General features: G+C 34.3%; 4 protein-coding genes across 6 annotated transcripts; 2 read left to right on the forward strand and 2 right to left on the reverse strand.

The window, feature by feature from the left end:
* Positions 1-60: 60 nt before the first annotated feature.
* On the forward strand, positions 61-3,308 carry LOC136341599 (uncharacterized). The gene is made up of 6 exons (XM_066286747.1): positions 61-529; positions 1,023-1,180; positions 1,240-1,430; positions 1,528-1,755; positions 1,812-2,046; positions 2,204-3,308. The coding sequence occupies exons 1-6, from the start codon at positions 246-248 to the stop codon at positions 2,530-2,532; spliced, it is 1,425 nt and encodes a 474-aa protein (XP_066142844.1). The 5' UTR covers positions 61-245; the 3' UTR covers positions 2,533-3,308.
* A 134-nt stretch (positions 3,309-3,442) lies between these two features.
* LOC136341597 (uncharacterized) lies at positions 3,443-13,751 on the reverse strand. Of its 3 annotated transcripts, XM_066286740.1 has the most exons (11): positions 13,583-13,749; positions 13,298-13,495; positions 13,087-13,247; positions 10,334-10,429; positions 6,511-6,756; positions 6,327-6,453; positions 6,125-6,275; positions 5,554-5,693; positions 5,364-5,499; positions 4,938-5,198; positions 3,443-4,803 (listed from the first exon to the last, which is right to left on the reverse strand). In XM_066286740.1, exons 2-11 carry the CDS (start codon positions 13,473-13,475, stop codon positions 4,656-4,658), a joined length of 1,644 nt encoding a protein of 547 aa, XP_066142837.1. In that variant the 5' UTR covers positions 13,476-13,495; positions 13,583-13,749; the 3' UTR covers positions 3,443-4,655. The 3 variants fall into 3 exon arrangements, with proteins under 3 accessions (XP_066142837.1, XP_066142835.1, XP_066142836.1); XM_066286738.1 differs by having other exon boundaries at positions 5,364-5,693; positions 13,583-13,751; XM_066286739.1 differs by having other exon boundaries at positions 5,364-5,693; positions 13,671-13,690.
* A 626-nt stretch (positions 13,752-14,377) lies between these two features.
* pds5 (cohesin associated factor B pds5) lies at positions 14,378-21,828 on the forward strand. The gene is made up of 20 exons (XM_066286732.1): positions 14,378-14,625; positions 16,110-16,332; positions 16,386-16,524; positions 16,576-16,765; positions 16,821-16,980; positions 17,035-17,269; positions 17,323-17,467; positions 17,521-17,789; positions 17,915-18,059; positions 18,111-18,265; positions 18,315-18,518; positions 18,573-18,808; positions 18,869-19,146; positions 19,319-19,484; positions 19,601-19,749; positions 19,832-19,964; positions 20,019-20,136; positions 20,198-20,507; positions 20,563-20,853; positions 21,016-21,828. The coding sequence occupies exons 2-20, from the start codon at positions 16,122-16,124 to the stop codon at positions 21,130-21,132; spliced, it is 3,651 nt and encodes a 1,216-aa protein (XP_066142829.1). The 5' UTR covers positions 14,378-14,625; positions 16,110-16,121; the 3' UTR covers positions 21,133-21,828.
* Positions 21,829-21,886: 58 nt separating this feature from the next.
* Prosbeta1 (proteasome beta1 subunit) lies at positions 21,887-23,274 on the reverse strand. The gene is made up of 6 exons (XM_066286748.1): positions 23,048-23,274; positions 22,876-22,943; positions 22,680-22,811; positions 22,506-22,627; positions 22,298-22,450; positions 21,887-22,099 (listed from the first exon to the last, which is right to left on the reverse strand). Exons 1-6 carry the CDS (start codon positions 23,099-23,101, stop codon positions 21,972-21,974), a joined length of 657 nt encoding a protein of 218 aa, XP_066142845.1. The 5' UTR covers positions 23,102-23,274; the 3' UTR covers positions 21,887-21,971.
* Between the last annotated feature and the right edge of the window lie 242 nt (positions 23,275-23,516).

Genomic DNA, 23,516 nt, shown 5'->3' on the forward strand with positions numbered 1-23,516 from the left:
AACGTAACACATTGCGCATGAACAATGTATTATGGAGCTATATGCTTCATACAGTCGACCATTTTTTTGTCACGCGTTGAGTGAGGTTATACCAAATCATTTCAAAACATTCGCAATTAATTTGCATTTTTCCTTTAACTATAAGAGCAATTTAAGTCACTAAATGCAGCAATTAAATTGCATGAACTAAACAACTGTAACAGTAAGCAGTCTCCAATAGCCTTTGGAGTATTTAAAACGGCAACATGTCCGGTGGAGTCGGCAGAGGTCGAGGGTGGTTGAACCTAAAAACACAGGGGGCGAAGAGCCCCGGATTGGAAAGCAATAGTCCTCCTGTAACAAATAATGTGTCTCCGAACTTCAGTAATCAAGACAATAGAAAATATGTGGATGCATTGGAGGATTTCACTTCTTTGATAAACAAAATTAAACAGATAAATCTGGAAGATGATGGTATAAAATTTAATCAGAAAATACGGTATATAGTGGAGGGCTGGAACCAGGATTGCCAGAACGGATCAGAAGTAGAGTAAGTTTTTAGTGTTCCTGAAGTTTTGGTCCCTTTGATTTTAGGCATATGTTTGATATTCTTATAAAGCTTTTTTTTTTTTCTTTGGAAATATATATAAGGGTAATAATTTTTTTTCAACCAGTATGAGTCACAAAAATCTTACTAATGTCTCTTCTAACATACCAAATTTCCTTTTGTTGAGCCCGACATCTTTTTTTACAGACCACTGCAAGGTCTATTTATGCCTCCAATTCATGCTGGTTATATCATTTAAGAATGGTACTATTCCATTGTTCCAGGCATTCAGCTAGCACTCTCTTGTTTAAATCTTTGAGTAAGCCCACAAACTTTAAAACCATACTGTCGTGACAATTTCAGTTGGTCAATGTTACCAATCATATATGAAAAATATCTGACCTGCCCCTTCACCAATATTTAAGTTATCCTTGGTTGACTGACTATAAAACGGAACTTATTATAGTTTAATTGAGGAAGACAATAAACATTTTAGGAGAAGCTTTGAAGCCATACACCATAGCTGTTTGCAAGATGCTGAGCTGGCGACTAAATTAGTCCATCTTATTGCTTCTAGAACGTTTTTGTCACAAGAAGTGCGTGAGCAAAATATACGTCTTATGTTCCTTAGGAAATTACAAGATAATTTTGAAGGTAACTTCGGGTTAAGGTATAAAAATGTTGTGTTCCAATATTAAATCATCCTATTTTAGCATGTAATCAATTGCAAACTTCAAACCCCATAATGTTCCGGAACAGCATACAATTGATGGCAGAGTTTTTTAATAAGGCCAGATTAGCCAATGGTCAACACTTTTCATTTATGGCCACACCTTTACTCATATATTTGGATCTGCTTCTTGAGTCAACAGATATTGCAGATCTTAAGCTATTCACTTCACAAGTATGTTAGATTCAAAGTTATTTGCACATTAAATTACCATTGCAGTGTTCATTCATCAGCATACAATTATTAATATTTTAAATTATCCTGTTTTTAGTTACACTTAAATGGTAATGCCTTAAGGCAAGAATGCCCTGAAAAAGTTGCTGAATTGCTCAGCAAACTAAGACTGAAGATCTGCTCTGACAAAAAGTATTCAAAAGACAGCAAACTCTGTTTGTTGCTTGCATTAGAAATATCTAATAACAGATTTGCCATCTTACCCCCAGACACTCAAATCTTTTATCAAGATCACTTAGGAGATACTTCAGTTACAGGTTTCCCAGTAAGTCTCTGTAGGTACTGTATTTCTTTTAAGAGCTAATTTACAATAAATTACAGGGATCTTATAGTGCTTTAATGGTACAGACAATTACCAATAATAAGAGTTTAGACAGTTATCACAGTAACGTTAATGTTTTACAAGTTTCGACAGAAGGATCATCGGATTCGCCACTACAGAATAATTGTAGTTCCGATATTGGTTCTTCCACCAATTGCAATAGTGGTGGATTTCAGTCGGATGTTAGTCAAAATTCAATTAATAATAGAAAGGACAGCATAAATTCACAGAAAAGTAAGTAAAAATTGTAAGTTTGCGCGTGTTTTTGTCTGGCAGTAAAGGCGGGCATATTGTTATTAGAGCATAGCTTTTTATTTAATAAACATAATCAAACCTTTATTGAATAAAGATTATAACTTTATATGGCTAATCAATGCGAACATATTATCAGGTGGTAGTGCAAAATCCGGACGTCCAATTCTCGGAATAGGGGCCCGATTACAGAAAAGTAGAACCACGGAAGAAAGTTGGGAAGACAAACCGGATCCAGCCGCAACCGCCTGGAATCGCCCTCGAAACCAAAATCATACAAATCCCCCAGATTGGTCAAAAAACAAGAGCCAAAACAGTCTCGGACCCGAAAATAATTGGAGAGAAAGAGATAACAAAAAGCAGGGTAATGATGGAAATCAGAAAAAAGATTATGAAAAAGTCAAGTCTCCACCCAAGTCCAAGAAAGGGTGGGAACATGACGATCGGTTCGAAACAGATTATAGTTAAATGGATCATGATGTGAATGAGGTGAAATGTTGAGATTAGTTGAGCGATTGAAGTAGATAGAAGAGGCTATTGTCGAATGAGCGATGTGTTCAACTTTAGGCGAAATGCCAGACCTCATGACAAATTATTAATGCTATGAATTTTAACTTCAAACTAATTTCCTTCCAAGCCTAAAATCAGACCAAATATTTGGTCACTATTTCAATGTTTCTGTGGAAATTAGTTTGCAGTTAAAATTCACAGCATATTGGTAACTTGGAACTAACCCTTCGTCCAAAGTAGAACACACGTAATTTTACTATATGCAGTAGGTATGCACTTTTTACACATCCCTAATATAATGAGATTAGTCTTTATTTCTACCTTTATATCCCTTTCTCTTTATTTTTAGATAGTTTAAATGACATGATACATTTTCATACTCTTAGTCAATGTATGGCCATTTTAGACGAAATTGAACCAATTTAAGTAAATATTGTTTTTACACACACAATTCATAGTCAAAGTGTGAAGTCAGACAAGTAGACATACGGTTTTAAATTATGGTTGTATTTTATATTTTCTCATGTATGTATATAGGGAAGTCATGGCTATGGTAATACTTAAGTAAAGAGTTGCAAAAAAATTAAACGTTTTCATTGGTTTAGTATTTGTTTCAGTTATTAAACAAACTATTGTATTAATTATACCATAGTCTGAACTATAACTTTACTAAATTACTGATTTGATAAATTTAGAGTAAAACGTGGTGCTTTTTAATAAAATCGTCTAGATAATGACAGCTGTTTTTGTAAAGAGTTTTGTCAAGTCCAAGGTTTGACCCTACATTCTTAAAATATTCAGATGACATTGTATATATAAATTTTATTTTAATTTAAATAATTATTTTATTTAATCAATAAAACTCAAATTTTCTACATCATAACATTTTATATTACGTTCCGCAATGTACATAGCACATAATTACAAAGCATTCTTAAATCTAAACTAAGTGCAAACGCAACAAAAAAACTAACGGAATAGTACGTCATTTTATCGGGCAACGACTTCGTTGCACAATACTGAAAGGACAGTTAGCTCTAGAAAAATATCTTGTAATATTGATGTGTGCTTATAAATGTGAAAGCAGCCTTCAAGTCGGATAAGACACACCGACAACCGTTATAATAAATAACCACAACAACTACTTGGCTAAATTAATTGGAAGAATCATAATCAGATCCTAAAATCTACCGACATTGACCTTGACTGCAAAGTAATGCACATATAGTTTAGCTAGATATTGAAAATCCGCTATTTGGTCACATTTATTATTGTGAAAAACGAAAAAAACCGGAAGATGTGGTAATATATCGCGAATGGTCGGCAGGTTTTGTTAACTGATCATGAAACTTTTTTCCACCCAACTGCCAAATAAACCATAATTATCAGATTTGCGGATCTCATTACATCGCGCATATTTCACTAAACTCTTGGCTTGAGTTTTTAACATTGCCTGCAAATTTTAGGTATACGTGAAGGTATTAAGTCAGTAATGCTTATGTGTAATTGTTGCTTTCACGTCGTCTTTCTATTTAAACCTCTTAAGCTCTGAAACAGAACCAGGTGCTTTTCAATTATCAACATTATAGAGGATACAGTCTTACTAAAAATAAATATCACATACTCGTTAATATTTTATGAGTAATACTTTACCACGTGGAGTATTGTCACGTGAACTAATAATTCCTATTGAAATCTTAATTAATTCTAATTTTTGAAATCCTTCGATTAAACTTTCTGCCTGATTTTGTGATGTTTCTATATTTGACTATATCAGCTTATGAGATAATCTAATTAGTTTAATATTAGAAAGATCTGTTGGTTATAGACTAAGGTGTAGAGTAATATATCTGTCTAGTCTAGATTTGACACAAACAGTTCGACTATTGTTTGAGCTGATCTACCACGGTTAAACATTTCGTGGTTGCTAGAAGCAATGGTTCACATTATAACTGAAAATTCAAACTTGGTAAACGCTTCTGTCGTCATAGGTTTGTAATTTTCGAAAAATCGAAGAGATTATTGAATTTCTTTAGATTCTGCTTGTGAATGGAATTGGAACATTAGACCACAGAAAACTTTTACAAACTGGCTTCAGCCGTCTGTGGGTTCCCGTTAATCTCCATCGGTAGGTTAACATTGGCACTAATAGTAGTGACATGATTTCCAATACTTAGCGCGGCTACTTTGGCACGTTGGTAGGCGCTGAGGGTGTTTTGGCCCAAGAATCTGAAAACATTTTTTTTTGTCAAACATTAGAAACCGAAGATGTAACGAAACAAAAAACACAATGGCCTGAGTTTCAAACACAAAATCCAAATTTATACACAACGTTTAAAGAATACCAACACAACGCAACTCACCTAACACACACGTAAATGACGATCAAGGCCATACTAGCAGCTCCCATTCTTATGTAGGAATTATCGTAGAGCTGAATCACAATCCAGGCGCACGCCACTGTCATACAGATACAGGTAACGATAACGGCTGTACTGCCCCAGTGCTTCGCAGTGAATCCTTTGTCCCATTTTAGCTCGTTATTTTCGTAAATTTCATATTCGTATTTGCAAACTTTACAACGCAGGGGCTCATTTGTAGCTGAGCTGCTTTCCATTAACCATCTGTGAATGCGAGATTTTCGTAGTAAAAGTTAACAAACATAATTTATACTCTTTAGTAAAAGAATTCAAATTCAAAAATATTCATTATGCACATTATACAGACATACAATCTATACAATTTTCGTGTCCTGCTAAGAACAAAAATAAACATCGAATGGTATATACCTTCTCAGGCATTCATGATGTACGCTGGATACATCCCCTGTGCAGTCGCATGGCTGAATCAATGGTTCGTTCCGATCTCCGTCGTAACAGATCCAGCATTCTCTTTTGTCCAGAAACGCTTCACCATCTTCTGAACCTAACACAACGTTGATTTTAGATTTAAAAATTGAAAAATTGTCTCTAATAGTACTTGTCGCACATGGAGAACCATCAACTTGAGACAATTCCGTTTCGGGAACCCTCTGCTGGTCGAATTTCGCCAAGAGCTTTCTTGGGTTCAATATCCATAGTTCGGAAGGTTGCATACAGTTCCAAAGAACTGCTGGAAACCTGAAGATAAGCCAATGATTTAAGGTAATCCTTCTGCTTTAGAGAAATGGTCGTTTCAGTTTCAAATCCCTCTCATGTTAATATTACATACTCGTATTTCAGTTGCGGTTTCCCTTTATTCCACCAGACAGGGTCAATTTCCGACATGGTCTTAAACAACTAAATCCTACCTGTAAGCCATTGATGAGTGCACAAGAACCTACATTTTTTACAAATAAACGGATTTACTTAACTATTGCAACAACTGCCCTCTCAATTAATGCAAAGAATCAAAATCAAGACGAGATAATGCATATTTGATAATCTCTAAGTGACATAGATGGGGACCACTTGAAAATTTATCGTGATACGATACAAATATAATCAAATTGCCGAGACTCTCTTTGAAAGTAAACAATAATAATGTTCATAATCCTTAATTCATTTCTTACCATATAGCCACGCCAATTTCTACCACCCTGAAGATTACGTCATGCAGATTCCTGGAATTGATCGGCACTTTTGTCTTCCAAAATTCGCTTAAAGTTTCAGAAAATAGGAATCCGGCGATCACGATCAACATCAACGCCTGGCTCAGTAAACCTAAGAGAAAATCCTTAACAAAAAATTAAAAAATAAAAGTGAAGAAATTACCGATTCGAGACTGATGCAGCTGAGAAACATTGATCTGAGGCCTTAAATCAGTTCCCGTTTTCAAAGGTTCAGACTCCTGGGACGTACTGGCAAGTTGTAATGGTTTGGAAATAAATCCTCCTCGAACCTAAAGTAAATCAAATAACATGCCTAATTGTTCTGAAGTAAAAATTTTAAATCAAACCTTAAAATAGACTTCGATGCCGTATATTAAGAAAAATATGACTACTATGAACATGAGCACAGCATAGCACCCGTTGAAAAGGTGGTTGTAGAATCCAGGATCATCAGCAGGTGGTTTGGCAAGAGCGGTTGTTATAAATTCGGCGAAGAGGAGGCCATACGAAATTATGTTGAAGGTCATAAAACCCAAAAAGGATTTTGAGATGAATTGTGGCTTTTCATAGCGGATTCCTTGTAGGTGAAATACCTGGAAAACGGTTAGATGGAGAAATAACGTTGAATATTCCACTAAAACAATAATAATTTTAGAGGATAACTAGACCTCGAACCTGTTAGGAAATTGAGGAAAGCTTGTGGAGAGCTGTGAGTACTTCATAAATGATTGTTTTGTTACTCTATAGGAATATTGAAGTAAAAGATACCAGACTCTGCAATAAATGGAACGAGTTTCAAATTTCGAATGCTGGATAGTTTTACTCTCTCATGAGGTGAATGTCGCGTACCGGATCTTAATCTGGCTCAAGCCAACTACTAGAACAATGCAAGAATACGGAAGTTTTTAAGCAATTTTAATTTCAGAGAAAAATCTTACGCGTTACTGCGATTTAGTTTAGTGTCGGCATTAATTCATTTTTGTGAAAAAACATTAAAAACTTAACAAGAAACCATGACGTACTGATCCCAAGCATCTACAAAAGCACGTTTTATAAGAGATCATTTTCAAAAATGTATGAATTTCTAGGAAACATCACACTTCCAAATCGCAACAAACAAACATATAAGTCAAGTATAGCTGCTCATATTTTGCATACACTGATGCACACTCTATCACAACAAATGCGAAATGTCCAGTCACATTACTACTTCGGCAGAAACTAGATCTGAAACTACCGATCTTATTTGCATATCTGTGAACCATTCCTTGACCTCTCGCCACAATAACAATGTAGTATTTTAATGAGAACTAAACGATCAGTGAGAATGAACTATGACTATCGGAAACATGAATATAATCGTGTCGCTTTTAGTAGAGAGTGAATGCAGAGATATTAGTAATTTAAACGCAGAACTTTAAAAATATAGGTAATAAACATACACGTAATATAAACATACAAGGTGTCCCTGAAACAACTGTCAACGTTTGACCAACAATTCCTGAACCAAGATTTCAACTAAGCCATTCTTATCAATATCCAATGTTATTTCGTTTTGCCTCCATAGGACGCAAAAGTTCTCATATTAATATTATTTTTTCGCAATAATTATTAAACGCTTTTATGGATTTTCTCAAATTTTGGAACTAAGAATTACTACATAAATTTGCGTGTTGTGAAGTAAACGGAACATTTTTTTTTGAAACATGAAAATATTAAAAATGGCCTGTATCTCGTAAATAAAAGTTTGTATTTTTATTACCCCGTGTATGGATGACTCATTTGTTCTCTACCACAAGCCGACTTTATTTTGAAAATTTTTGGTCTTTTGTAAAATTTTCACCAGGTATACAGTTTCTCTACAAAAAAAAATGTTTACAAAACCTCGCACTTCATTATTATTGTGAGAACAATGTTAAAAAAAAAATGTTTTGCGCTTTCTACGCAACAGTAAAATGAATATTTCCTATATCTGATATACCAATAGTGTTAACCACGGTTGTTGTTGATCGAAGTTGAGTTTATTGTAAATTTAATCATTTTTGGTCTTTTACAATAAAACATTATTCTATCGCTAAGAAGGTTGACATGCTTTTCGTATATGGATTCTGTGATAAAATTAACGTACGAGTGTCAGAGCTTCTAACCGTCAAACTTTCAAGAGTATTGAAAGGCAACTTAGGAAAACGAGTAATTTTAATCCAAATAGGTAATCGAGAATGCGAACGTACTCCCCTAATGTTTTTTATGACTGATGAGATGTCACTCCGCTTTAGTATAAACGTTTGTAGATTTTTAAATAACAAACATCTTAAATGATCTGAAGGGTCAATGATGCAGCCGTAAATTGACCAGCAAAATCACCCGATGTAAAGTCTAGATTTTTACCTGTGGAAAGTTTTTAAATCAAAAGCGTAGGTTTTCCCCTTTCGTTACGGTGGTTACTGTAAAAAAAATTCAGTGTTGCAGATTATTTTAAAAATACGCCCAACAACAATGCGCAAAGAATAGATTTTTTTAAACACATTTATTTGTGTGTTCAGAAAAATTGTCAAAATTTTGAATATTTCTTATAAGAATTAAACTAAGTTGATACTTTTTTTAGAATTAGAACTTCTCTTACATTTTCATTCCGATTAAATAATAATGATGAATGGCAAAGTATGGTTAATAATTTTCTTGCAGAGAAGTTGTATGCTTGGCGAAAATTTTATAAAAGGTAAAAAAAAATCAAGTTAAGGTGAGCTTGCGGCAAAGAAAAAATTTCTCATTCGTTCAACAGGTAAATAATACAAACTTTAATTTGCGAACCACGAGTCATTTTAATATTAACAAGCAAAAAAAAATACTCCGCTCACGTCAAAACACCAATTTGTGTAGTAACTACTCTTACTGTTAAAATTATTAAAATTTTATAAAAGCGTTTAGGAGCTATTTCAAAAAAACGATATTAATTTCAGAACTTTGACGCCCTGTAACGGCAAAAGGGAGCAACATTGGATATAGGTAAAATTACACAGGATACCTTATTTTTAGTTCGTAAATTTCTGATCAAGAGTTGTAAAGTTACTTCGGTGAAACCCTGTACTTCCCCATGATGATATTACACCCTGTATACAACATTTTTATAAGTGATAAATGATGTAAAGTCAAGGATTAGGTGACGGATGGTATAATTTTCCCTCGTAACACATCGATTTAACGCACTAACCTTAATGAGAAAACACACGGATATTCTTTAGAGAACTATTAACACCCGGTATTTCTATGTTTTAAGGTACTACTGAAATACCGAAGAAGTAGATACCGAATTTAATGCTGCGTAAACACAGGCACTTTACTAGTGGCTTTCATGGACATTCTCACATGCACAACCTGCTACATTCATAGAGTGCAGTTAAAAAACAATTAAAAAAAAAGTGATGATGAAAAATGCACCCATGTTACGTTAGTTTGTCTTTTATAAAGCAGCTTACCCCTAAGGCATACTGCAAATGCTCCGAATAAATTAACTTCTAAATTCCATTGAACCTCAAAACTCAGACAGAATGACACTATCACTACACTCCTCCAAATTCACTTGTAAACCAAAAAGCTAAACACTAACAAGTCCTATATTTCTCATTAGGAAGATGGACCCGACCTCATTAAAGACTGTTTTGCATTTCAATTAGTGCTTCTTTTGGCAAACTGGCAATTACCATTGTGACTTTGGTTTTAAGCCCAATAAGGCGACAAAAAGGTAATTACGGATTATGCTTTATGTTCCGTTGCCTGTATTTAGATTGTTTATTATTCGTTTGTTAAATAGTGAGTTGGGGGGATCGTTAAATGTTGTTGCTTGGGAAGTGCGACGGGGACTAATGTGGGTCCAGACCAATTTTGGGGACGTATGTAGGCTCGTTCCAACCTGATGACCAATCAAGACTGGTATAATCGATATGCAAATCTATGAATTATTATTTCCCACAATGCAGAAATAAATATTTTATGGTGTAACCCCCAAACAAAAAAATAACGATTGATTTACAGTAATTTCACTTCAAGTCTCTGAATGTACACAAATCGATAGAAATTATCATTTAAATGGCGTAGAACCATAATTGCAAGAAAAACATAATTACTATTGGCAAACTCGAATTGTAAACAACATTCCAGATCAATACGTACCTCGGCCCAGAAGCACACTATCAAAGAAGCACTAGACATCAAAAGTGGATAGTATGAAGACAGCAAACTGTTGGACCAGTCACATTCAAACGACTCCTGGAAAAAACAAGATGTATGTTAAGTTATGTGGATTTTATTAGAATCAGAGGCATAAAGGAATAATTAACACTATTGCCGGTTATAACGGGCATCTTGCTTGAAGTTTTTAGTTGGAAAACGTGTGTAAACAATAACTTATTATTCGCAATTTGCAAATTTTGAGGTAATATTTAAATATCTCCGGGAAATGTAGGTAAACATGTTCGAAATCAATAATAACTCCTAGGATTTTAAATTAAATTAAATTATGGGTTTATTATATTTATTTTTGAAGTCTAAGAAACTGTATCGTTTACGATGAGAAGTGACAATATGGCACCATGTACATTCAATCACAAAGAACAATCCCCCAACATATCTTGCTATAACCATGTGTAATGGGTTGTATGTAAATATGCGACTCATTAACAATCAAACATAATAAAATAACATTTTATACGGACACAATAAGAATTCTGAAAATAACTTAGTCCGTCTTACAGCAAGATCACAGTTGCGCAAATTAATATTTAATAAATTCCTTACACTAAACTCAAATTATTCAATACAAACAGAAATTGGATGAGTTGAATTGCGCCTTAAATAAAAAGAAAATGATTGCCTACATGTTGTTTATTACTAATTATTCCTACATTTCTTCATACAGGGTGTAACATATCGTCATGGAGGTATTTCAGAGGATGACAGTATTCTGCATGATAATATAAAATACTAAAGATCCATGGTAAAAACTCCACTATTTTCGATACACAGAGAGGCAATGTTTCACATTTTTCTAATATTTTGTATTTTTCAGTGTTTTGTTCCAATTGCCACAAAAACGCTTTTTCAATTTCTCTCCTCTAAATGATTTTTCTAAAATTAGTTAGGCGAGAAAAATGAGAATTAGATTAGAAAAATTCGGACAGAAAGTACATGTTGACGACCGTGTCATTAGGAGATAATGCCTGGGCCAAAACTAGGTAATAAAATATTGTATGTTCTATATTTGTTTATTAACTTATCTGTACAAGAAATCAATTAAACAACAAAAAAATGGAACCTCTATTACCCAACAATGAGAAGTGACGACGAACTCAAGTAGATTGTTATTTTATGCAATAACCTTGAGATGAATAATATATTCTACCAAATACCTATTCTTAATAAAATTCACTCTAATAAAACTAATGGAAACAATGACTGCAAAAATCCTTCAAAAACCATTTGTTTTTCATATCAGGAATCTCCTCTAGGTCACATTAACTAATACTGTAAAAGCTAAAAATACTTATTTGATTTTTCTTTAAAATGCTGCTTAAATGAATATTAATGCGCAACATAGAACTTCATAATATTAAAGCGGATGTTAGGATAAATTGTGTGTAATTTCCTTGCAATTAGGAGAGACAATTGCCTGTATTACAATCAACTAGAAACATTTAATGCTATTAATTAACTTCCTAATTTGGAAAACTTAGCAGAAGCACAGAAATGAGGTGCAGTATTATCGCCCAAAGAGCAATTGATAATTAAGATGAAATAGTAATTCGATGAAACACCTTTTTCAGAAAATAAATCATTTGCAGATTAGATTATGTTTTTACTCAACGTTTCTATAGTCCACAGTGCGAAATTCCCAGTGCATCTGTACTTGAAAATAATAACCGTACTATTTAATTACCTCCTGAATTATTGAAGTTTGTGCCCATAGATAAGTGGAAATTTGGTTTGCAAAAATATTAGTATATCTGACGTTCTAAGCTGGTGCTGCTTAAATACATATTTACTACTGTAGGTGACTGTTTTTGGGTCACGCTGGCTTTACTGTATCATCAAATAATATTAATGTTGGTACTTGAATAGTTAATATGTGTCAACATTTGGGTGAATTTCAACCTTATTATAAATTAGAAAATTGTATGGTAGCTCAACGATCTAAACACCTATGATGACCATTAGATTTAGTTATTAATTAATTAATATAATGTAAACTTTATTGACAATTGCCAGCTTATGAGAATTAATTACTATTAATTGTCCAATTGACACTTAAATTGATGGAGTAATTATTTTATTTTTTGATGATTTTTCCTGGTAATTTCATATGCAATTCAAACCACGCATGACCATTAATAATCTTAACCATATGCAACATTTATGACCATCATTGTGACAGAAACTGATACTAAATTGGTGTTTACTTTGCTGACATGTGTGTGCGTATACAGAAAGAATAATAAAGCATATTTGAGAACTTATGAATATTCTTAATCTTATCATAAAATGTCTAAGACTATTATAGACAAAGAAATAAAATAAAAATATGCTGCCAAATACTACATGTGAGGAAAGTAAGTAAACTCTATTTAGGTCAATCCTAATCTCCCTAGCAATCCATCTACCAGCCATGAGAAGGTTTTTACAAAAAATGTTAACATTTTAAAAAAGTTTGAGGTCAGTTCTGACCTGACAGTCATTTCTAACAAACATCTACAAAATCTATTTTCTTATGTAGTTCTATAGTGTTACTCCTAAAAAATCAATCTCTTGGCATTAGAAATTTTCACTCTATTTCAAATGATCAAAATTAAAGCATCATTCAAAAGTCATAAATGAAGAAATAACATAACAAAGCATATGATTGTCTATATAGCTAGGAAAGATCTACTTACCGGAAAAATAAAATAAGCCCCCCTCAACAAACTTGCAAAGCATATAACCATATATATCATCTTCTGCGTGGTAACTTTGCAAGCCTTCAGAAACGTTGGAGCTTTCATCCTCTGATACTCACAAATGATACACATAATGAGTTGAATTGCACACACCAATCCTACAAAAAACATCTAATATCATTTCTACAAACCAGAGTATGTAACTTACCAATAAATATGAAAATCCCTCCAATCGCTGCATGATATGGCAAATTGGGGTCATCACATAACTCTCCTGTAAACCTAATGTTGCACATGCAAGTTCCATTCCAGCATTCCCCTCGACCAGAACAGTCTCTGTTGCAACTAGAGGTTAGTCCTGACATGTAAAGTAAATGTCGAAACATTACTTGAAATGTCCTTAGACCTGGAAATAATGAGCCACTTTAGGAAGCACAAAATGTGATAACCGTAAAAGGAAAGTGACGACTTCGAATTAGGATTTTGATGTTACCTCTGGTCTAGCATACAGCTTAGCAATAGGAAACACTAAGGAACAGTTTTTGTTGAAGAGTTATTGTCGAAAATAGATAATTTCTCACGAAAACTTTCACTAAACAATTTTCTTTGTCACAACAATTTGACATTTCTCATTTTCCGCCATCTTTGAATATTTTCCAGCCAAAAATTTATATTGGTAGATGGCGCACAATTGACATTTAGAATAGACATGAAATGGGTGTTGTAATCGTTGCTCAGGTGGTGCGTGTAAGCGATTTTGATATGTGATAAGGACATACATAGATAGTAGTATTCGCTTGCACAGTAGCACCTATGCGGATGTAACTGTAACCAAAACCAGCTGCGAAAGAAAACTGCTCAATATAGTTACCTCTTAATTGTTCGACGACTCATAATGCTTTTTAGATTTTGGAAACAATAATTGGAACCGAATTGATTCACATCAACAGATTTTCTGTTGGTTGCATCAGAATGGCTAGGTGTCATTGGGGATCAATCCGAGTGGTAGAAAATGAACTGAAATAAAATACCTCCTCCCTTAAGAACCCTCATGCGTAAATTGCTTTAAACTTCTTTTTGCTGTTAAAAAAAATAACATAAATAAATAAAATAGTTAAACTGAATTTATTTTTATTGACCACACTGTATCAATAAATAGAATTACTGTACCTTGAAATTGGGTGTCGACGAATTCCAATTGTTCGCTCTACTCCAAACGAACCAATTTACAACTCACAACCCTCTTAAAATCTTAATAACCATTCCCAAGAGATGGCGCTCTAACTGAGGCTTCCACCTGCTGCAAACTTCACTCAACTCGATTAACAGTTTGACGACATTTGAGATTTTCGCGTCCCTATTTTCCGATATAAAAATGCTCTAATTTTAACAAAAATCTGCATGAAACGTGACAATTTGTGTTGATTTATAGTTAAATTTAGGCGCCCTTTGAATGAACATTGCCAATTATTGAAGTGTGGTGATTGGAACTTGTGCTACCGCATTATTTTCCAGCACACTTCACTTGATGCCCAGGTAATGCTTTACGCCGTTTTAAGATTTTTGGATTTATTACATTAAGAAATTATTTTTTTCTGCCAGGGTTTGATACCAGGTCGAGTAATCATAATGTAGAACCTGAATTTAGAACCTTTCTGAGGTTTGTTTGTTGAAAATAATGTGAATAATGTATGCTTGTTGTGACATTTCCTACCTACATGGGAAAGAAATGTAGAGGGGAAGGGGGTGTAGAGTTTCTGTTCAATACTTATTATTTTATATAATTCGGTATTAAATCGTTGTCTTTGGCCTTAAAATGAAACAGGAATTAATTTCATACTGTTGAGGATAAAAGTTATTGTCAGGAAGTAATAAACAATTACTCCCTGACAAGTTTCAGCCAAGTTTGAGTATCACTGCCAGGATCACTCCATCCTCATCTGCAAATTCTGAAGGTTTTTTAGACGTTTAAAACATAAAAACCAAATCTCATATGATATTGGTGCTATTGTTTTGTTTCCATTAGTGTATAAAATGTTCTCATGAAGTATCACGATATTAGGAAATATTCATTGACAGAATTCAATAACAGATCTGTGTATTACATGCCAATAATTACATTTGGTACTTCTTGATTTTTTATAGTCATTTGCTATTTACCATCAATCAGTTGCCTGACAATTGATACCAGGAAAATTATTTTGCTCAGCTTATCCACTTAGCTTTCACTTGCATTACTCATTCCTCCCTATTTCTAACAAAAACCCAGATTTATACATTCGGAGTCGAATTCAAATTTGGCATTGATCTTGACACTAAAAATTAATGGAAAAAAATTATTTGCTCCATTTGTACTTACCGCCGGATATAAAGTTGTCGCTGAGCCGCCGCTGTTATGCCGTCGAAAATTAACCAATGTTATTCTTTTAGCGTTCGCGCCTACAGGACCACCGTTCAATTAAATTAGTCTTAATGATTAAATTTTTTTAGAAATATTAGACATAAAATAGGTTTCTTCGTTTATTTTAAAACAAAGAAAGTTCTTTAAATCACTTTCTTTTACTCTTTTGGAATTAATGTTAGAGCGACAAGTGCGATGTAATGAATCTTCATACTCTTATATTATATTCCACACAGCTAACAGTTGATCCGCGCTGATATCGTAGCAGATTTCAATAAGTTTATGGTGAAATAGCAGTTTGTCATAGAAAGAGGACCACACACAACTGTAATCTGAGGCATATTACTTCTCTCGCCGTAATTACTGATTTCACCTGCGCTTTGGTCGCAAGCTTTCGTCTCGCATGTAATATGCTTCTTACAATTCTGGTAATTTTAACTTTTAACAGGTGATTAAGGATTGACTTTAAAATGCACAAATTCAGGGAGTTAAATTTTTAAATGTTGTATTAACTTGGTAATAGAGGGCGCCTTATTTTATGCGCTCCTGTCTCTTTAAATATTTAAATTTGTTCAGTAAGATTTATATTAGCTACAAATTTTTGAGTTTCCATATCTAGACTTGCTCAACCATGACAGAAATTATATATCCGCCTGGATGTCGTCCTATCAGCGACGACCTCGGACCCGACGAACTAATCCGTCGTTTGAAAACTTTGGCCCACACATTGCAAGCAATGGGCCAAGATGATGGAGCTTATAAGCAGTATGTGCCTTTAAGTCTCCACTTGGCTGAGGAACAATTCCTCAGTCATCCATCTAGAGATGTGCAACTTTTGATTGGTAAGATATGAAATGTACTTTGTCAAGTTAAATTACACGCGGAACGTCTGTAGCGTGTTGCATTGCCGATGTGCTAAGAGTTTATGCCCCGGATGCTCCGTATCAAGATCCAGATCAAGTGAAGACGATTTTTCTTTTTCTGATTAGCCAGTTGTCAGGCTTAAAAGATCCTAAAGATCCTGCGTTCAAAAGGTAATAGCAGGAAATTTACCACTATGCTGGTGTCTGACTAGGCTTTTATAGGTACTTCTACTTACTGGAAAATTTGGCTTATGTAAAATCCTTTAACATGTGCTTTGACTTACAAGATTGCCAAGAGATTTTTTGTTCCCTATTTAATCTGATGTTCAAAATTGTCAATGATGAGCATTCAGGGAGAGTCAAAAGTTTTATGTTGGACGTTCTGTGCCCTTTGATTACAGAAAGTGATATGGTAACGTCTTTAATGTATATGGATAAATAGCAGAGCTTTAAACCAAACATTTTAGGTTGGCAATGATTTGTTAGACATAATTTTAATAAACATAGTTGAACCAAACAAAACACAGCATAAAAACTCCTACTTTCTCGCAAAAGAGCTCATTATAAAGACATCTGAGACTTTAGAACCATATATTCAAGCATTTTTCAATCAAGTATTGATTCTGGGTAAGAATTGCTATGTATTTTTTTGCAAATCTATTAACATGACATGAATAACAGGAAAGGAAGATAAAAACGTGCAGATTTCAAGTAAAGTGTATGATTTGATCTATGAGTTAAACCACATCTGTCCTCAAATCTTGGTGTCTGTCTTGCCACAGTTGGAGTGCAAATTGAAGAGCGCTCAAGAGGGTGAAAGATTAGCGGCTGTATCGCTTTTAGCCAAAATGTTCAGCGAGAAAGATTCTGAGCTGCCAAAAAGGCATGGTCCTTTATGGAGGGCTTTTCTTGGGAGGTACATGGGTAAAAATTTCTTAAATTATCTTTAAAACGCAGTGATTATTGCAGATTTAACGATATTTCCGTGGCTATTAGAACCAAGTGTGTTCAATATTCCATGCATTTTTTGTTAAATCATCCAGATTTACGCAAAGATATTACTGACACTTTAAAGATGCGTCAGCATGATTCAGACGAAAATGTCAGATATCAGGTATGGTTTAAAAATGAATCTCCTCTGTGATTTTTAAAATCAAAATTATTTAGGTGGTAATGTCAATAGTAACAACAGCAAGAAACGATTTTCAAGTCGTGTCCGACTCTGAGGATTTGCTGGAGTTTGTGAAAGAAAGAACATTAGACAAGAAGTTTAAAATAAGGAAGGAGGCTATGGCAGGGTTGGCCCTTATTTATAAGAAGCATTTAAGCGATCCGGATGTGCCCAATGCGACGAAGAAAGCAGTCACTTGGATTAAAGACAAAATTTTGCATGGATACTACATGGCTGGAATGGAAGATCGACTTTTGGTTGAAAGGTACAAACAAGTAAAGTTTACTTTTCTGTATTTTTGGTACAGAATCGAGGCAGACCTTTTTTAAATTTTATTCATTTAGTGATTCATGTATTCTTAATTTCACTGGTAGTTTAAACTATTTTCAGGCTTCTAAACACTTGTCTGGTACCTTACCAGCTGCCTGCTGCAGAAAGAATGAAGAAACTATATCATTTATTAGGAACAGTAGACGAGCACGCCACTAAAGCCTTCATGGAACTGCAGCGCAATCAACTTTGCGTTCGTAAATTGGTATTTATAACAAAAAATAATCTCTTTCCACGTTACAGAAATTTATAATAGGTAATGGAATGGTTAGAATTGCACAAGAAACTTGGCTCAGATCAAAAACACGACATTCAAAAGGAAATTGCGAACAAGGTCCAAGCTTTATCTCGTTGTCTACCGGAGCCAGTGAAAGCACATGAGTTTTTGAGCAAGTTTAGTAATCACTTAAGGTATAAAAGAAAAACAATGCAAAAAAAAAGTTATAGAAAAAAATTGCAGGAAAGACCCGGACTTGATGGAAAAATTTGAAACTGTGTCCAGGCCTTCCGTGAGTTGCAAAGAGTGCTCAGAGGCAACTGCTGCTGTTCTCAAGAAATTAGGAGCCCCGGTAATGACTAACTTGTATTATAATATGGTTAAGATGCTGTTAGAACGAATCAGCTCTGTTATGATTGATCATGAAGCATTAGGTATTCTAATAGGGTAAGTACTGTATGTTAAAATTTCTTCTTCCTGTTAATTTTCTGGGGTTTTTAGGTACGTAGAAGACTGCTTGAGAGGTGGAAATTCTATAGAGGAAATAGGCCTCAACCCCGCTACTGCTGGTGATAGGGGATTGAAGCTTTTGGCCATGTTATGTGTTGTTTTTCCGTGGCATTTTCATCACTCCGACATATTGGAAGATTTGTTGGATTTGCTACGCCTTGATGACGTTAATGTGGCTCCTCCAGTTTTGAGTGTATTTATTTTCTTGGGAAAATACAAATGTTTATGTGAGTAATCCAATGCTTAAGCGATTTAATGATTTTTGTTAATAATTTTGACGTGTAAAGATGATCAATTTCCCAATTTGATGAACACTTTGGCTCCCATCTGCAAGGAATTGGCCGCCACGGGTACCCCAAAACAGGCGAAAGGCGCCATTCACTGTATACAAAAAAATATGCCTCCGTTGCACGACGAAATATTCGCCCAGATTTTGGAATCGGTCAAGGAGAATTTGGTACCTGAATCGCCTCACTACAGAACGGCCATTGTCGCCCTTGGACATATTGCCTTCACTTTTCCAGAGAAGTATAAGGTGTCGATCAAAAATATCGTGTCTAGAAAGGTAAGTGTTTTGTAAGCCTTAGCTTTAGTTCATTTTAAGTTACTATAATTTAAAAGATATTTTCTGCCCATTAAATTATGTTTTAAATAGTATCTTGTTCGAAAAGCATACACATGTATGTGATGGTTATTTAGCTTTCAACGAAAACAAACATTTTTTACTTGAATTTCAGATAGTCAAGGATTTATTAGTAAAAGATGTGTCTAGACAGAAAAAAGAGGAAGATGACGAATATCGCTCGATAATCGACAGCGACTCCTGGTGCTCTGAAGACGATTTACCTGAAGAAACCAGATGTAAAGTCGAAGGATTGAAAGCAATGGCAAGGTGGCTTTTAGGTAAAATTCAATTTAAGGCGGCTTTTATATTTGCAGTGTTGCAATCAGTATTTATATGTATAATATTTATCTTAAAATTATACAAATTATTGACTCGAGTTTACTTAATATGTAAGGTTTAAAAGAGGACACGACATCAGCGCAAAAAACCTTCAGAATGTTAAATGCCTTTATACTTCATAAAGGCGATTTACTGCAGAGCGGTAGATTATCGAAGGCCGAAATGTCTTGGCTGAGGCTGGCTGCCGGTTGTGCTATGTTAAAGGTAACAATTTCACCTATGATTATTTGTAATTTACGTCGTCTTTGTTACTATGATGCGATGCTTTTTACTACATCTTTTTTAGGTGTGTGAACAAAAGGGCGTTGGTGATCAGTATACTGCCGAACAATTCTACAATCTCTCTCTACTGATGTGCGATGAAGTAAAACAAGTGCGAGAAATGTTCGCTGCCAAATTACACAAGGGCTTAAGCAAAGGTATCTTTGAGAGTTGAAGGTGAAGAACTTTGACGTTGTTATGGATTTTCTCAGGTTTAACAAACAAGTGCCTTCCTCTAGACTTCATGGGGTATTACGCCTTAGCCGGCCGGGAGCCTGATAATCGTTTACGTGCGCTTATTAGAAATTACATGATTAGTGATATAAATAAGTAAGTCTTGTCGTTTGTTTTTTTTTGGTTTGCGCAAATTTAAGCGAGAACTACGTTTTAGGAGGCGGGATTATGTTAAAACCATCACGATGGGAAACTCCAACTCCGAAAGCAGGGCGATGCCTCAGTTGACCCACATTTTGCCAGATTATATGTTGGTCTTTGCAATTCCTGTTTTAGCACACGAGCCTAGGCTCTCTAGGTGGGATAATGTGGCTGAATTGCAAGTGGCACAGCAGTGCCTGTGGTTCGTTTTAGAACCGCTGGTCATCAAAAACGACTATTTCAGCTACAGTTTCTACAAAACTTTAATAGAAAAGATGAAAAATCACAAAGATGCTGTTCGACCTGACGACGATCACGGAAATTACGTAAGTTTACTCTTTTGTTTGAACCAATTTTTTAAAATTAGTTTTTGATATACAGAAATTATGGGCTTTATGCGACTTGACCACTGGCCTGCTTTTAACCAAGGCGACTAATTACGAACTTAAAGATTTCCCAAGTGAGATCCGGATTCCAACGATGTTGTTCGTACCGCAAAAGAATTTCCAGAACGCGCGTGTGTTTTTGCCACCCGAGCTTCAGTATCAACCCAACAAGAAGCAGACTTTAACGCTCAGTTTATTGAATAACGAGAACAAGGAAAAGGCTTCGAGGAAGGTGAAGGGCAGTCTTAAGGCAGAGGGATGTGGACCATTAGGAACTGATGTCCAGGTAAATTAACCGTTTTATTTCTCTTGATTGTATTGTATTACGTATATTACTGTTTGAAAAAGCCTTAAAGAGAATATTAGTCGGTTCTAATGACTCATGACATTATTTCAATTTCTAGATAATATATAAGGTACATATATAATTGTGTGTGTTTGTCTTTAGCCGTCAGAAGCATCTGATACCCAAATCCAAGTACCTGGTTTGGGAGAAACTGCTCTAGATGAACCACCGGCTAAAAGACTACGAGAACGGATAAAGAATGACGATGACGACAAATGATGTACATAAGTCCGCGTTGCTAATTAAAGTTTCACGATTTTACGACAGTCATAGTGTGATGATCACTTGTTTCGCTTTCGGCTACCAAAGACCCAATTCCAAGGTCCCTGACGTGTTTGTTTGATCAGATTTGACATGACTTTTAAAAGAAAATGTGTCTAAAAGCAAAACAAGAGCTGTTGTTTAGATGGTGATCGTATAGTTGCTATCAGTAGATTGCTGTATGGTCTGTCGCGCTAGTTTAAGATACAAGAAGTTATTTTTATATATACGTAATAATGATAGGTAGATCAGCAAGATAACAACTCGAAGTTTTTGTTTTTGCTTCAGTTGTAACTGAAGTAATAGTTTTGAGCGTCGTATTTATTTTTAGTATTTTCTATACCATCAATGGGCGCACGTTGAACCTCATATAATTGTAGATAATCGTTAACCCCAGTGTTTAGTTTTATTAATTTTTGATAAAACAACTATGGGTATATATATCTGCTCTCAAGTTATTTAAATTGAGGCAATTTTCAGCGTTGCATGGGCCAGAATTTTTTTACTTTTATTTTTATTAAACATGCATGATTAGATATCATCTAAATTAATTTCTTCTTTGAAGGCGATGAATTAAATACTTTTCTACTATGATAACTACTGTACAAACAATGTGTTTTAAGGAGTATTTAAAATAAACTTTGTTTATTGACACGTTTGACTTTTTTTTTATTGAATTTTTATTTTATAGAAATAAAGTTTACAGAGACCATACTTCAAACACTATGTATATTATTTTATTAAAAAAGTTCATTCAATACATCAAAATATGAATGTAAGTTTAATTAAAGAAATACTTATTCTTGGTAGAATTTTGGCAATTCAGTTCCCAAGATAATTCTGCGCTCTATTCCTTTCTCAGTGATAATCCCCAACCTTATAACTCCACCAGAAGATCCGTCACGAGACATAGCAAGGGCTAAAGCTGAAAAATAAAAAACCTGTTGCAGTAAAATCATTGGAATATGGAATAATGATATAAAATGAGAATAAAAGGAGATTACTGAGATATTTTGGTATATACACAGGAGATATGTTAATATGTTTTTGGGAGACAAAAATAAGAAATAATCCACCTTTCAGTCAAGAATAAAGAAAATTAAAAACTAACAATTTTACATACTATTTGTAACAAACTTTGCACAATCCTCTTGATTCATGTTGACCTTGTAATTAGCATCCACATATCCATACACATAACTTGATCCTGAACCTCCAATTGAAATCTTCTGTCTAACACACATTCCTCCAATTGGAATTGAATAAACTTGACCTCCTAAAGCATTAATCACAATTACTATTTTAAAAAACAAATTGTCAAGATTAAGCACCATTCTTCTTATCCCATCCAGCAACTAAGATTCCAGCTGTAAGAGAATCTCTGTAGTTGTAGCATAACTCTTTAAACACATTAGCTCCAAGTTCAACTAGAGGCTCCTCTCCAAGTTCCATGCTAAACAAGTAGTCAAGCAACTCACTAACAAAATAAAATATTGTATTCCTACCTATGAAATCCTATATGATAGGCAACAATATCAGCAATAGCTTGGGTATCAGCAGCAGAACCTGAGCGGCAACAGTAAATCTTGTCAGTAATTTTGGTAAGCTTATCAGTGACACGGTTTGCAATGTATGCTCTATCAAGAAACAGTTCTTTATAAGTATTGAAGCAAACAAACTAATATTACAAGTTAAATTTACCCTGTGGTTGTTCTCGAATCTGCTCCTATAACTACCCCTCCATCAAACTCGGCTGCCATAATTGATGTCTACAATTTAAAATCAACATTTTTTTTCCTCAATGCAGTACTTTATGATATAATTTAAAAGAATATGAATAGTAAATGTTAATAACCAAAAAGTCGGTTCTTACCCCAGTGCTATGAGGAGCACTCATCCAATCGTTGGTTGCGTCTTGTATCATCATCTTTTTATAATTGAAGGTAATAATTCAGAAGAAGATCAATTAGTTGATCTTCTAATTCAAAGAAGTTTCAAATTAAATGTAAATACGAAAAGCGTTTGTGGCTCTTGAATTAAGAGGACGAAGATGAGAAACAAAAATTCGGAATCACCACTGTCAGCAAAATTTTGTTTGGTTAAGGTTATTGTCAATGTCATTTTAGTAATTATTGACATGTTACATGTAAACTCAGTCATTAAAATACAAAAATGATTGAAATAGTTTTTTCTTCCTTATGTACAGAATGTAAACTAGAAATATTTCTTCACTCACTACCACTCAAAATTTTTAATGAAATAAGTTGAACAACACTGAGATGTAGACAAAACCTAACTGAGATCAATTTGTTTAAGTTCACCAACAAACTGCAATTTATCGT

The sequence above is a fragment of the Euwallacea fornicatus genome, chromosome 10 (genome assembly GCF_040115645.1).
Source record: "Euwallacea fornicatus isolate EFF26 chromosome 10, ASM4011564v1, whole genome shotgun sequence".
Taxonomy (NCBI): domain Eukaryota; kingdom Metazoa; phylum Arthropoda; class Insecta; order Coleoptera; family Curculionidae; genus Euwallacea; species Euwallacea fornicatus.